General features: G+C 41.4%; 1 protein-coding gene across 3 annotated transcripts in view; it reads left to right on the forward strand.

Moving 5' to 3' along the window:
* Positions 1-15,781, forward strand: part of rasgef1ba (RasGEF domain family, member 1Ba) — a 113,738-nt gene that overhangs the window by 95,582 nt on the left and 2,375 nt on the right. For 2 of the 3 annotated variants that reach the window (XM_034872894.1, XM_034872897.1), the window contains 9 exons: positions 2,166-2,381; positions 4,109-4,183; positions 5,149-5,244; positions 5,992-6,094; positions 8,281-8,360; positions 9,822-9,917; positions 13,696-13,791; positions 14,311-14,434; positions 15,585-15,661. In XM_034872894.1, the coding sequence (XP_034728785.1) occupies positions 2,166-2,381; positions 4,109-4,183; positions 5,149-5,244; positions 5,992-6,094; positions 8,281-8,360; positions 9,822-9,917; positions 13,696-13,791; positions 14,311-14,434; positions 15,585-15,661 (963 nt within the window). The remainder of the gene's footprint in view (positions 1-2,165; positions 2,382-4,108; positions 4,184-5,148; positions 5,245-5,991; positions 6,095-8,280; positions 8,361-9,821; positions 9,918-13,695; positions 13,792-14,310; positions 14,435-15,584; positions 15,662-15,781) is intronic. The other variant, XM_034872895.1, reaches the window with a different exon arrangement.

A 15,781-nucleotide genomic window follows, 5' to 3' on the forward strand; every position in this document is an offset into this window, starting at 1 on the left:
AGTGTTTAAACTGAGATTAAAATGTCCGAATAGAGGTACTCTATATAGGGCAGCAATTTATGATAATTCTCAATATATTTTAATCTCTCCATGATATTTGGGTGAATTGCTTAATGGAAAAAAGGGTCCCTCACACTTTCTTGGATACCCACACAACACCTTAAAATTGTTCACCTTGGCCAAACAAAAATACCAAAAGCCAAAGATATTACATTTCATGATATTGATGGTATTAGTGATAATAAACAAAGATAAGTGTCAAATCCTCACATGCTGGAACCAGATGATGTTTGGCATTTTTGCTTGATTATTGACTTCAACATATAACTTGTTGTTTGCTGTGTCCAGGACTGGTAGTGCAAGGGAAAGATCTGATGCCAAAACAATGAAATCACCATAAACTCACTGATACTCAGTCGATCGTTTCAGTCACACAAAACAGTTGAGGAGGTTCTGGTTTCAGCTTCTTTGATGTTGGGATTTGTTGCTTCTGTAAATTGAATATCTTTGGATTTTAGACTGTTGGTCAAACAAAAACAAACTTTTCAAGTTGTCACTTTGGCATCACCATTTTTAAATTTTTTTGACACAAAATAAATTTGTTTATTGGAAAAATGAGAATGTACACCCTTCAACAATCATCAATTACTTTTGTGCACCTCGCCAAGGAGTAGTTTTCAGGAAAGGTTTTCTCTCTGATCTCCAGTCCACTACCACTACACACACACACACACACACACACACACACACTTCTCCCACTACAATTTTTCTTGTCTCTGTCCTGTGCTCTTGCAATCACTTTGGCCTTGCCAAAACTGCAATACCCACAGAGCCGCACTTGATTGGCCGACATGCAAATGTGTCTGTTCATGTGCCATCACACCTATCACAGGCCCAAAACCAACATACAGATCCATTAATCACACCCTGGGAAATGAATTTCAGAAAGGGTCCTGCCCTGGGCGTTTCCAGGAGAGTGATGAGAGTCTGCCTATTTTTCCCAAGTGCCTGAGAGCCGCACCGAATCCTCACACTTGATTGCTGTCTATGCACCCGGCCTCCACATCCATTTTAAAGCTAGCTGTGTTTTTCCCACCCGGGTAAACTGAAGTCTTGTTTGCAGAACCTAGATTCTGGATGCTGACTTGGCAAAAAGTTCATGGAGCAGGGATGTAGTTATGAGAAAAGGTGACTCGTCACCCAAGATTTCTTTGGGCAGCTCATACCGGTGGTGTGGAAAGAGGCTACAACACAATCCACCACATTCATACTATACCACAGTCTCCTTCACATGCACAAAAACCAATCACACATGTCCTACTTTTTTCTGTAGACCCTCTTATGTGATTTATGTGCTAAACTGTGTCAGTGAGGGAACACTTATCTTATTGTGGCATGTCCAGGGGAAAGTTCCAAACAGAGCCAGCTCTGAGGTCAGAGAGTCTCGCTCTTTCTCTGTTGAGCTGTGAAGACTTAATGAGGCCGGCAGGAAGCCGCTTGCATAACATTGTGAGTGACCCTCCCAGTGCATGACCAAAAGGATACTTTCCTGCTAAATAAATACTTAAGAGGCATTACATTTTGAGGGTCATTTTGTGGTCTGAGAGCTGGCATCAGTTTGCCGTTAGTTCTGCTGGCATTTAGACAGCATGTGTGTTGTAAATTCCAGTGAGGTTGCAATCACCCTCTGACACAGATGAGTGGTATGGGATTAACCTAAAATGCCTATAGCTGAGCTAAACAGAGTGCCTGCACACATGCTACTGGAGATTTTGGTCAGGTTTATATCTCACTTTGTTCTCTTTTGCTCTTATTATTTCTTTTAGTGTTTTGTGTGCTCTCAGTGATGAAACCGTGTAACAGCAGTGTCTCCATCGTGTTTCATACAGAGCTCCAGAACAGGAAAAAAAAAACCATAGTTTGTGTTAAAGAGGGAGCTATTTATTTTCCTCAATGATCTGAGGAGAGATTGTGATGTGAAAAGAACGCTTTATGGCAGTATTGTCGACCATTTCTGAAGGTGTTCATCAAGGAAAATAAATAGAGTGAATAAAGTAAAACTCTTTTAAGGCTCCTAACCATTGAGTTCTGAACTGATTCTATTCTTTTATCTCTTTCCACTGCTTCCCTTCCCATGTGTTATCCCTCCCCCGTCCATCCATCAGGTTTACAGGAAGGCAGTTGGACAGATGAGCCAGGGTCTGATCAGGAGGTTGACGGTGCTCAGCCAGTACGAGGAGGCGCTGGTCAAGATCAACGCCACAGCGGCCGAACGACTGACTGCTGTTAAGGCGAAGCCTCAGGCGGCCATCCAGAGAGACATGCTGTCCATCTGCAACGACCCATTCACTGTCGCCCAACAGCTCACTCACATAGAACTGGTAGGCCCCTTAATATATATTTTTGTTTATTTTTCATTTTGATCTACTATTTGTGTTCCTTTTTTGTCAAGGACATTCATCACAATCCAAATCCGAGAACTTTATTGATCCCCCCCCAGGGGAATAATTAGTTGCAGTTGCTCACAGTCAAATTAATGGTAAACTAGGTAAGGAAAGAACAAGTCAAAAAGTGTATAAAGTAAGAAATGATTAAAACGTTAAGTTAAAGTAAAGTGAGATTAGGTGACAAGTTAGATTAGGTTGAAAAGATTGTTTAAAAGGGATGGTACTAATTCTGTTATAGTGCAGTTTCAACATAAATACAGCATGAACATAAATAAGTACAGTGCAAATAATAAGTAGCAGCAGTAAATAAAAAAACACCTGTAACTGCTTCCTTTCCACATGTAGCTGATAAATTATAGTACTAAGTAATTATTGTACATTATTGTCATAGAATATTGAGATGTGATGTGGAGATACGTGCTGTCAGTCCAGATTTGACCCTAAGCATGTAACACTCCACAGTGTGGAGTTATATAGTTTGAGGCCCACAGGCAGGAAGGACCTCCTGTGGCGCTCTGTGGTGCATTGTGGGTGTCTTAATCTGTTGCTGAAGGTGCAAACCAGTGTATTGTGGAGTGGGTAGGAGGTGGGAGTGCAGGATTAAGTGTATTTTGGACAACATCCTTCTGTCTGACACTTGTCTGAAGTGCAGTATCCATTGGTCTGCAGAAACATGTAGTTGAGCCAAAATCTGTTTCAATCATTACATCACATCAATCATTTACTGTGACTCGTCAAACAAAATTAAGATGCAAATGTTATCTTCCCACGAACAATCAGAAGTCCCGCCCATAACTCACACTCATATCGGCACATGAGCCAAAGAGAACACGACCAAATCGATGGTGTGAGAGGAGAACATGTAAGAGACGTATGATGGATTAGAAATCAGGAAGGCTATTGTGAACCGAACGCCGCAGCTCCTCCTACCTCTAACCTTCCACGTCATTGATTTTAATCAGCAGTGTGTTTGACACACTTTATATTCATTACATGTCAGTTTGCAATAAATAAATCAGTCAAACTGAAAAAAACAATACTAATGTTGATCAAGGGTTTCTTTCAAGATCCAAATGGTTAACTTCCATTTGCTGTTTTTAGGCACACATAGGCAACATGTTTATGGTTACTTGAGTTGGGAAAGTTGGTTTCAAAAAAGGAGAAGATGCAATAAGGCTGATAAAAACAGATTTTCAAACTAACCTTAAAATTTGAGTATTCTTCTGCTTTCTCTAGTGTAGCCACAATATTCATTTTTCACTAGAAATTCACAAAAATAAATTTTACTTAACTGAACTGTGAAATCTTGTGGATCAGAAGAAATGCTATTGATATATGAGTGTTACTGTTGCCTGATTATTTATGTAATCCAGTTACATCCTCTTGAATATATTTGCAGATACTTGATGGAAAAAGGCATGGATTCACATTTTATTTTGCAGAAATTTCAAAAATGTTATTCAAGTGTTACAACATTTTAATAGAACTTGAGCAAGTAAAGAAGAGCCACATAGTCAGCAATATGATATAATTGATAATTCCTTCAAATGCCATTTTTTAAATGGTGATTTTAAAGGTGATGCAAACTTTTGCGGAACATTCTTTAGCATTAAACTAAAGATAGATGCAGAGAGTTGATTTGACTTTTCCTTCCTTTTCAGGAGAGACTGAGTTACATTGGACCTGAAGAATTTGTCCAGGCCTTCGTCCAGAAAGACCCTCTGGACAACGATAAGGTAACGTCTGCATGCTTTACTTAGAATTACATTGTAAGATAAGAGAAGCATCTACAATTGGTATGCAATGTTTTCTTGACTGAAATCCGGTGTGCAGACCTGATCTGTCGCCGTCTGCTGTGGGTTAGAAGTCAGATGGTCTAGTTTCTCTTCCAGACGGATGTTAAGTTTACACAACACGGAGACTGGCTGCTGCACAGTTCAAAGTGAGGGCAGCTGATTTCTAGAATGTAGCAGCAGACCTTACATACACAGACACACACACACACACACACGCATCCACACACTCAAACACTCACACCACCTCACCGACAATTTCCCCAAATCATTCCAGTGTTTGGATGAGATGGGCATGCATGCACCTCATCTCCTAGCAACCACCGCCGCCAAGGGTTTGATTTGGAAGGGTGTATGAGTTTGTGAATGTGTGTGTCTGGCGGTGGGTTCTCTTGTCTGGCGTTCGGCTGCTAGGCAACAGTCCCCTCTTTTGGAAACAAGGTGATGGGGGGTTAAGGCTGCCTTTTGTGCCTCTGGCTAGCCTGACTTGTATTCCAGTGAGCCACTTAGAAGAGACGTGTGTGTGTGTGTGTGTGTGTGTGTGTGTGTGTGTGTGTGTGTGTGTGTGTGTGTGTGTGTGTGTGTGTGTGTGTGTGTGTGTGTGTGTGTGTGTGTGTGTGTGTTCACTGATGGGAAACCCAACGTGGGGGCGAGTGGCATAGAGCCAAAGGAATGTGTGGAATTAGATCAAGAGGATTCCATACAAAGGACCAGCGTGCATAACGTGAATAACACTACTGGGAAGCAGAGTTGAGCATCCACTTAGCCAAAATTTTACTTTTTATGTTCAGTGCTGCATTGACTGGGGGACTGGAAAAATGCTAATATCAGCTTTATTTTCCCAGTTAAGCACTATTTTTGCTTTGCAATTAGCTGAAATGCTAATTGAAAGTCTGTTGTTGTTACAGAGCTGCTTCAGTGATCACAAGAAGGCCAGCAACCTGGAAGCTTATGTCGAGTGGTTCAACAGACTCAGTTATCTGGTGGCCACAGAAATCTGCTTGGTAAGTCCTGAACATGAGGCCAAGTCCACTCTCAATAAGAAACCATAGCGCTATGCATGAGGGAAAAAAAAGAAGAGTGGGCTACAATTGCTGATTATTTTCATCAAATTAAATAGTAAAAATGCTCATCACAAGTACCCAGGGCTCAAGTCAAAAAAGGTTTTGGCAGATCAGAAGTCTGAAACTCAAATATTCAATTTAAAAACAGAGACACGTGCCAAATTCTCACATTTTAGAAGCTTGATCAACAAATGTTTGGCATTTCTTGCTTGACAAATATTAAGCAAAATGAAACACTTGATCCTGCCGCTGGATACAGCTAGGTCAGTACAGAGGCAAAGTACACATATAGGAGTACCCATTACTAATAGTTACAGGAAATGAGTGTGAAAAAGATTACTATTCAAGATATATTCAATGTACAGTGAATATATGAAACAGTGAAAGTCTGCAAATCTTCCCATTAGAGAAGCTGGAACCAATGATGGATGAATGTTTTTGCTTATTAAGTTATTTATTTCAGCATCAAAAGGTTAATAAAAGCAACAACACTGCCTCAAATACTTGAACAAAAAACCTAAAATGTCCAATTAAGTAGGCCCACAAACAAACTTTATTACTTTTTGCATAGCAAATGGTAATGCACTTTTAGTAAACAACCTGATTTCCAACAAACACATTAACTAGAGAGTGCAGTCAGTCCCGAGGGCTAATGCAGTCTTCTAATGTTCTCCGTTTTGTTAACAGCCTGTGAAGAAGAAGCACCGAGCTCGAGTCGTCGAGTTCTTCATCGACGTGGCGCGCGAATGCTTCAACATCGGCAACTTTAACTCCCTCATGGCCATCATATGTGAGTTGTGTTCTTCTTTCCTCCATGAGATAACACGACATGTGATTTATGTTGTTATTGTTCTGTCGGTCAGAACAGCTCTAGAACTTTTTATAAGTAAATGGTTCAAGAACATATTCGACAGCCTAGAAATGATTTGCACCATTGGGTGTCACATTAATGAATGAGATCCTGCCTTTTCTATTGGTCATCAGTACATCAGATCAGCGTAGTTGATGCAATTTGTTGTTCAGCGAGGGTTTTGTGCAGCGACGTAATCTCCCCCTGTAGCGGTCTCCTGTCATGACTCTGTCCCAGTGGATTTCCAACATACGTGATTTACTTGAGTGTAATGATATCAGTGAGACTCGGCATCAGCAGAGGGAACGGAGCAGCGGTTCATGCAGATCATTATTTCAGTGATTTTCCCATAGATTTCTGGTATTGGCATTCGACTGCTTGCATTTGAATATCATGGTTACTGTGGGAATGTCAAGTGACCGAAAGTATAAAATATCCTAGCTTAGTTGGTTGCTGATTTCATTAAGGAAAACTGAAAAAGGAGCTATTGCCTGTTTCTCATCTCCCGCTTACCCAAGCCACTTAACCTCAAACTGCTCCAGTGGAGCTGCTCAGAGGCCACAGATTACACTCTAGTTGTACCAAGCGCAGCTTCCAGGTGTGAATGTGTGTAAATATGTTCATAAAAAAGACAAATGTAGAGCCCTAAAGCCCCTCAGACGGTTAAGAGACCTCGCCCGAGGGGATCCTAAAGATGTCCCAGTATTTAGAGGAGACAGCATCTGGTCATCCTCACAGGCCTGAGGGGGGATCTGTGTGTCCAGAGCAGAGGGGGGGGGAGGCAGCTGTAAGAGGATGCAGAACACACCACCCGGGCAGATGGTCAGTACTGACCAGAGAGTGAGAGCACACAAGGTAGAGGGGCAGAATGGGAGGGTGAGGGGGGAGAACAGAGGAGAGGATATTGGGAGTGCCAGCTGTTCTCTCTCTCCTTCTCCCCAGAGAGAGAGACTCCACCAGCCTAGCCTAGTCTCCAGGGAACCACCAGGGTTAGACAATGTATTAGTGAGCTAACAATCTAGTTTGCCCATATTCACATTTAGCTGAATACAACCGGGAAGATAGCTTTTGGTTCTCAGATGATCTTTCATATTGACATCCAGACCCACAAAGAACAGAACCCTGTTAATAACCTGATAATAAATTAGAGGGACTATAATTTAGGCTTAGCCCGAGTCATGTCCCAGATCAGACCTCTAGTGTAGACAGATTTCTCAAAACTTGGGCAGATGAAACCCAAACTATCTGCATGGCAAGATACCACTGGACGAATAGTAAGTGAGAATTTGGGTGAATTAACCTAACTGAGGTGTACCTGAAACAAAATTAATGAAAAATACACGGCCCCGTCAGTATCTCTTATCTGCTTCTGCGGCATAGTGTTGGTGCTAAAAAGGAGAAGACCTCAACGCTATATTAATGTTCTCATAAAGGGGAGTGTGTGTCCCAATGGGGCAACTACCACAGCCAACACCTGTCCTCACAACACACACACACTGGTGTCTTTGTGAATGGATGAGGCCGTTTCCCAGTCAAGACACAATCTGACACAGACATTCACATTCCGCTGTGGTCGCAGTTTTATTCATTTTGGCCCTGCAGCGCTGAAGTGTCATATTAAACTCAAACTGTCTCCTGGGAAATGGAGTGAGTTCAGGAAGAAAATGAGGTTTAGCGGTTTAGAGTTTTATATTTCTGTCTGCTGATCTGAGTTCTTTTGTACTCAAGGGTTTGTTTTGTGTTGTTGTTCTGCTCTGATGGTGACCTTCGCTGCCTGAACCTGCAACACACACACACACACATACATACACAAGAAGGATGAACATATGGGAAGCAGAGAACTGAGAGGGGAAACGAGGCGTGCGTTGACTCCATTGTTGCTGCGGCCTTTTTGCCTCGCTGCATCAGAAGAAACAACAGTAGAAAGAAAGAAAAGGGGAGGTGGAGGGATGTTAAAGGAAGATTGTCATGGGAGGAGGGGGGGAGGGGAGGGGGGGATGTGCGTCTGTCTGGCTGAATGGGAAAATGCCATGTGTTAATGTGACAATGTTTGGGCGTTTTCATGGATGTGTGATATTTCTCTCATTGTCTTTTTTTTCCCCCTTGTTGTTGTGTCCGCCTTGCAGCTGGGATGAACATGAGTCCTGTGTCTCGGCTCAAGAAGACCTGGAGTAAAGTCAAAACGGCCAAGTTTGACATCTTAGAAGTAAGTTTGTCTGATAAGATTGAACCTACATGCAGTTGTGAAACTCAACAAATGTGCATGTGGTTGGTTCTGCAGAACTTAAAAGACCCAAGGGGAAAAAAGAGCTCCTAACGTACATACATACATCTGCCAAGAAAAAAATCGCCAGTTTTCCACATTTTCTTTTACCTTCTCTTCAGTTTTAGTTCTCCAACTCTCGCACTTAGTGTGTGTTTCCCTGTGCCCACACATATTGGCAGCGCTATGATTTTGTTGTGTTCAACACTGATGACTAACCGCGTTGTAGGCGTGTGGGGGAGCTTTTTCTTTTGTCAGTGAAACGTTGTGTTAAGTGCAATGACAGAGACAGATACACACGGTCGTGCTGAAAGCTGCAACGATCATGGATCTGAGTGGGAGAGCAAAGATTTGACTGTGACTCACACAGATCTCCTATGGCTAGATAACCACAGCTAGAATCGATGTGTTTCCACTATTTCAGTTCAGCATCGTTGAAATAGACAACACAGATTTAAAGAAATAGACATTCTGGTTAAAACCTCTCAAAAGATGTGGCTGTACTGAAGCATTTTTTACATTACAGGAAACATAGTCCAGATTTACTTTCAGCTAAAAAAAAATAAAAAAAATAACCCACCATCACACTCTATGCATACAAAAAGGTGTATTGTAACCGAGGAAACCCCAGATAGAGCAGGGAAGACAGGCCTTCGGTCGGCTCTTTTTCAGAGAAGAGATCTGAGGTGGAGGCGAGTCAGGCTGGAGGATCTGAGAGCTTTGAAAGACTTAATTCTTTATTTCCCCTTCGTGTCCCACCAGAGTTCATCTCCGTGCCTCTCCTTGTGTTTGTCTCTCTGTCTGTCAATCACACACATCCTCAGCTCTTTACTCTTTTGATGATTTCCTTTTAGACTCCTGTTGTTTCTCTGTGAGCCTTATGGGAGCTGAATCCTGAGCTTTCTGCTGTATAACTTGCTGCGATGGCTGTGTGGAGATAACATGCTTCTCAGTTTGCTCGAGGTCACAGACTCAATGGCATCTATCTCCGGATTCCTCTGGTTACCTTCACATAACTCAGGCAGGCTTATGTCATAACACGGAGGGTTTGAGTTGATAAATTGCGTACCGGATTGAGGAAAGAACCAATGTAATGCATTTTTTCTCTTTTTTCTTCTTTTATTATGCAATAAATGATTCCTTTTCATTATCATTTCCAATCCATTAGTTTAAATGAATCATGAATTTGTTTTAGGAATGTCAAACAATTGTCAGAAATCCAAATTTAAAGTTCTTATCCACCCAGACTTCTCTTTTCTTTGCGAACCAGAACTGTCCAAGTCACAGTATATAAATATGTTTAATCGACCACTTGTTGGCCCTTCTCCTCTTGCCCGGATCTCCTCTCCCGTTGTTTGTTTGTGAAGTTTAGATCAAACTGACACTGTATTCCTCCCTCCGTAGCACCAGATGGATCCGTCTAGTAATTTCTACAACTACAGAACAGCGCTGAGAGGAGCCACACAGCGGTCGATCACCGCCAACAGCAGCAGAGAGAAGGTGAGGCCTCAACACACACACTGTACTATGAACGGGCTGGAACCGGTTCCAACTTGGAATTGTTACAAAAATGATGATTCCAGTGGCGCTCTGGTGTGGCTTTATTTATAAACTGTAAATCACCATTGAATCAAAATAAATTGTTATCTGTGAAATAAGCACGCAACTAGTTTTAACTCCACCCATCAAAGAGTCGCAATCCAGAATTGATGAGAACCGGAATCAAAAGGAAGAATCAGGATTGGAATCAGAATTGTTCATATCAGATTGATGGCCAACCTTACTCTGTACCATATTTGATTGAGCTGTAGGATCGCATTTGGTAGTACATATTCATTCTGAATATATGAATATATTCTCTGTGCGCCTGTAGTTCAGCTCCCATCTGAATGCACTGTGGAGGGAAAAATGAATTTCCATGCTGACATTTATATAAAGGTTAAAACTCTGGCTAAACCACAACTGGGAAACCAGGTCAAGAGTTGGGGAAGTCTGCATCTACTCAAGTCACTAGCACCTAATGAAGAACAATTTGCCAAAAAGTCAACAAACAATTCTTTTGTGACTCATCCCTTAATCAGCGTTTATATAAACCTCAAAAAGTTTGAATCTCTGCACTCCAGACTTTGGTTTAGTAAGCGCCACTTACGGTCAATAGTCGAGGGTCTGGAGTCTTGCTAAAGAACACTTGACATCTGCTGGAGGAAGTACAACTGACCTTTCAGTTTCAGAATAGGAACTCTGGCCGATTACAGTAATGTGAGATGAAGTTAAAATGGTTATCACACTGAATTTATCTTCACGCCCTGCAGCAAAGAAACTTGAAGCTAAGCAGGAAAGCAAACCCCAGCGCTGTCCCTTGTTGTGCCTTGTTATCGTCTGGGCGCTGCGTTCCCATCGTGTTTAGGACATCAACGGCCACTGTAGTGGACTTGAACGAGGGACAGTGGTTGCATAACAGTGTAGCTCAGAGGGGACACGGAGGGTGTGTGCGTAACAAGTGGATCAAGATATGAGAAGGGTCTTGGTTTCCTCCTGATCAAACATGTTGTGTTCTCCTTTTAATGAGACATGGGCGCCTGCCAGATCGCATAGTGTTCTCTGCTGCGTCTTGAGTGTCCCGTCCTGACCGGACATGAACCAGCATAGAGTTTGTGGGCCGCCAGAAGTTAGTGGTTAGTCTCCCCTCATACATCATTTGTTGAGTAAGTGTGTTAGTGTGGAGACAGAGTGTACTGTCAATATGTGTCTGGCTCCCTGAGGGTTTGTGAGGGATTCTTTTTTGGAGCTAAGAAACGCAAACATACCCGGACAAGAGGTTGGGGTCGTGAAACGGAAAGTTCCCAAGAAGTCTGGTATGTTGTTGCCCTTGTGACCTCTCTTTAAGGGAGGGGGTAGGGGGTAGGGGGGTTGTTTTTGTTCCGCTCTAGGCATCTACTGTGCTGTTGACTTTGTCAAAGCAGTAACAAAGTCTGCATTTATGCTTCGTTCATCCTGTTTTGCCGTAGTTTGCTGTGAGGAGAGAACAATTTAGATGATCTCGCAGTGGTTGCTATGTTGATTCATTTGCTTTTAACTTGATTCCAAACTGATGATCTGAGGCGGACTTGATGTATCACATGTTTGGTTGTGCAGCAACCACTGGCAAATATATTTTACAATCAAGAATGTAGAAAATAATCAAAATTATATCAGTTACAACACATGAGGAGATTCTCACTCCGTGAACAGTTACTTTGTAACAGTGCTGTCAGTTAAGTGTGTTATTAACGGCACTAATGCAAACCCATTTTTTTGGAAAGTTTACTTTTTAAAAGTCGTGAAATGGTTACATTGACAAGATCAAAGTGATCTGTGTGTTTTGTCATTGAGAACTGAGCTATCATGGCAGCACGTCCGGTCTGAAATACCACTTGATGGCCAAGCACACAGCTGATGCGAATCCCCCCCGTGTCGAAGTATTTTTTTTTCACCCTTTTATTGATGGACAGTGTTACATTTTGTGAGAGAATATTTACTCCGAGTGTGAATGACTACTCCAAAGGAAAATGTAATGTGAAATTGAACACTAGAGTAGGCTATATGCCAATAGTGCTTTCAGTTAAAAAAACAAACATATGGGAACAGTGAAGATTATAATCAGGTAGCACAAATAAAAACAAGAAGAAAAGCTAGTGAATATTTTCATTATTGTCTAATCTTATCTTTATCTTGTTTTTTTGCGGCGTCAATGAACCAGCTAGTTAAAAAAATGTCATAAAATATTGAAAAATGCTTATCACAAGTTTGCCAGAGCCACAGGTTGACATCTTCAAGGTGGCTTGTTTTGTCCCTTCAACGTTTCAAAAAACATGCGTTTTTGCTTCTTAAATTACTTAAATTATCTATCCAGTTTGCAGCTGATACATTTTCTGTTGATCAGCTAATAGATCAGTCTTTTAAGGACTTGTTCTAGCTCTACATAGAAGGAAATATAACTTCAGCTGTTTAAATGTCTTTTTAAGCTTCTATAAACACAATTAAATACCAGTGAAAAGATTTCAACACTTTTTTATATAGACACGTGAATACCTCTACAGTAGATCTAATTTTTGCAACAAATCCAGACCTGGTGCCCCTCTAGCTCCAGACCATCAACGACTTCCTCTCTGCTCCTGCTGGGCACTCCCTTCTCTGAAAGCAGAACATGTGTGTGCAGACGTGTTTGCACGCATAAAAACAGTCTTCAGATCATGCATACAAGAGGCATGTCCTTGTAAACAGACAGTAGTACACTATGTGCAGACTTTCTGTCTTCACTGACACAGAGTTAACTTGTTGTCAGCTGCACGCACATTTAAAGGCTGCTGTGGAAACAGAAATGAACACGAACAAGCTTACAATGCCGGTCAACCATGAACAGAGTTAAAGGCAAACACCTCAGAAGGATTCACTGGCTCGGGGAAAGAACTAATGAGGAGCGGGTGTTTGTGACTTATTATAGAGCAACTTCTGACACAATCTGAATGACTTTGGCTCAATAAAACACAAAACTGTACAAAAATGTGCATGTGATGAATTGCTCAGTCTGCTGCTCTCCCTCTGGTATTTGAACTTTTTAAAGCTCCACCATCATGAATGTTTGATAATCTTGGGAGGGGATGTGTTCTGTTTGTCAGGTTAGAGGTCAGCGTGGCAGATTGCAGCAATCTCGACACACAAGAACAGAAATGGTGTTTATCTAGCAGCCTTAGCAACTGATCTTAGCAAATACCAGATTTAACCGGCCAGCCAGTTGAATTTCCCGATGGTTGATTCTGAGTCTGAGAAGAAGGGAAAATCCTACCAGCGGAACATTTACCGGTATTTGAATGTTGTCTGGTGCTTCTTCCGCCACCTTGCGCTCCATTACCTCTATGTTTGCGCTCAGACACGCAGTGACCTAAATCATTGCATGAGGGTGGCGATGAATTATTTAAGGGATTTTTTAAATGGGAGTTCTTATCCTCTGGAAAACACCCTCTCTTCTCTTGTCTCACTTTGTCCTGGGTAATTAGGTTTAGGTTAATAGGGGCTGTATTTGTACACAATGCTAGATGCAAATGTGTTTGTGATCCGAAGAGAAGAGAGTGCGTGTCTTCCTTGGAAATTATTATTATAAGAGATCCTCTTTGTCAATTGTAATCCTTTTCCTTTTGAATCAATGTTTATAGAAAGCCTAAACCTGTAAGTCAAGTGGATATCCCCCCTCGCATCTTCTCAGTAAAATTAAATCCCTTTCTCTTTCTGTTTCTTGCAGATTGTCATCCCTTTCTTCAGCCTGCTCATAAAAGACCTCTACTTCCTCAACGAGGGATGTGCCAACAGGCTGCAGAGCGGACACATCAACTTTGAGGTAAGCTGAATTTTAAAATCCCCAGAGGGAGTTTCCTCTTGAACAGATTACACCAGATTTTCTCTTTTTCTCCACACAGCTGACTTCTCTGTCAGACATGTATTACTACTATATTTTACTACACATGGCAACGGATTTGGTTCTGTTTATTCCCACTTCCCTAAACAGTGTTAGAGAATGAAGAAGTAAGACCTGAATGTGTAAAGTGCAGCTTTGATTCCATGGAACAAACACACTGTCCAGTGACCAAAGACTCATAATTATTTCCACTGGTCTTTGGACACAGCACTATTTTAAGGATTCATTCTATTCTTGGAAACCGCTGATCCCTTTTTCTGGCCTTTGACGTTTATACAGTACATTTGAATAATTAACATTCAGGACAGCTGACTACAACCACAGTATGTTGCTGGGCAGCTTCAGTGGAGCCCTAAATGCCCAGTTAAAGAAACAGAGTGTTAAACATGTTAATTCCTTCTGAATATTAACCTGGAGTTTCTGTTTTGGGTTTCATTTCAGAAATTCTGGGAAGTGGCCAAACAAGTGAGCGAGTTCATGGCCTGGAAGAAAGTGGAGTGTCCGTTTGAAAAGGATCGCAAGATCCTGCAGTACCTGCTGACTGCTCCAGTGTTCACTGAAGATGGTACGTTTATCAGTGAATGCTTACATGAATAATGTAGGAACCTATTTAAATAACTGTTCCCAAAATGTTGAACTATTCCGTTAAGATTAAGGAGAAGATGGAATTAGGCTGTAAAACCAAACGTATACTAAAGTTTTGCGCCCATCAACATAGTGGCTTTATCATGTCAGTATATACTCTTTAACTTCTATTACTTACTCAACTATTATTACTTATTATGGTTAAAATGCGGTTAGATGTCTAAAATCTAATTTCTATTATGATTTGTTTTAGTTTTTCAACCAGTGTACCATAAATAGAATAGACAATAGAGTGACTCTTTTCTACAAAGCCTAATCCCCCACACACACCTTATAGTTATCACCTCGGCTCTCATTCTGGAGCAGCGCTGATAGTTTCGGTGTCCTTTAATCCACTTCAAAGTCGTGGGTTGCTGGCTCCGGCTCTTATCTCCGTCTTATCAGAGAGGCAGGAAGTGCACCAACTAAACTAACCAATCAGCTGTGAGTGCTCTTCTCCTCTACAGCTAACAATTATCATACATGGGAGACGGTGTTGGGTGGTAGTAAACATCCTTCTGTCAATCAATTTGTGCATTTAAACAGAGACTCAGTGTGCAAAAAGGTGATGACTTTTCCTTTTAAATGAGGGTTCACTGAGGTGTTACTGTTGTTTCCTAAAAGTCAGCTGATGGACATATTCTAAGGTTGCCTCAGGGACACTTTAACAGTTTTTAGGCTTTAAATAGAGTAAGAACTAGTTAAAAACATACTTTTTTAAATCCCTGTTATGGTTAGCTTCAACCTGTCAATACAGTAAGTACATGTGATGGGCCAGTCAGTAAAAATGAAGATAAAGAAAAGAGAGCGAGAGTAAAGGATTTTAGAATTTCATTGCTTAATTGAAAATTTAAGACAATGGGAGTGAAGAAAAAAGGACAAAGAAATAACCACAAAAAAGAATAGGTGCAGTTTAAAATGTTTTCTTTTTCACACCATAGTACATCGTTTATCACAAAAAATGCTTCCAGTATTAACAAGTGAAGTGAAAATGTGAAGAAAATGCAAGTACACTGCAAGTATTAACCAGAGTCCTAACTATTTACATTTTAGAGAAGCTAATAATGTTCTCTTGGGTTTTCTCGTTGCAGCGTTGTATCTGGCATCGTACGAGAGCGAAGGTCCTGAGAACAACATGGAGAAGGACAGATGGAAGTCTCTGAGGTGTGTAAGAACCCCACCCACCCGTCTCCCTCTTCTCTCTCACTCACACACACACACACACTCACACACACACACACCCTCTGGGCTATGGAGTCTTTCAATCATGGCTGTCACCCCACATCCC

This window comes from Etheostoma cragini, chromosome 5, assembly GCF_013103735.1.
Source record: "Etheostoma cragini isolate CJK2018 chromosome 5, CSU_Ecrag_1.0, whole genome shotgun sequence".
Taxonomy (NCBI): Eukaryota; Metazoa; Chordata; class Actinopteri; order Perciformes; family Percidae; genus Etheostoma; species Etheostoma cragini.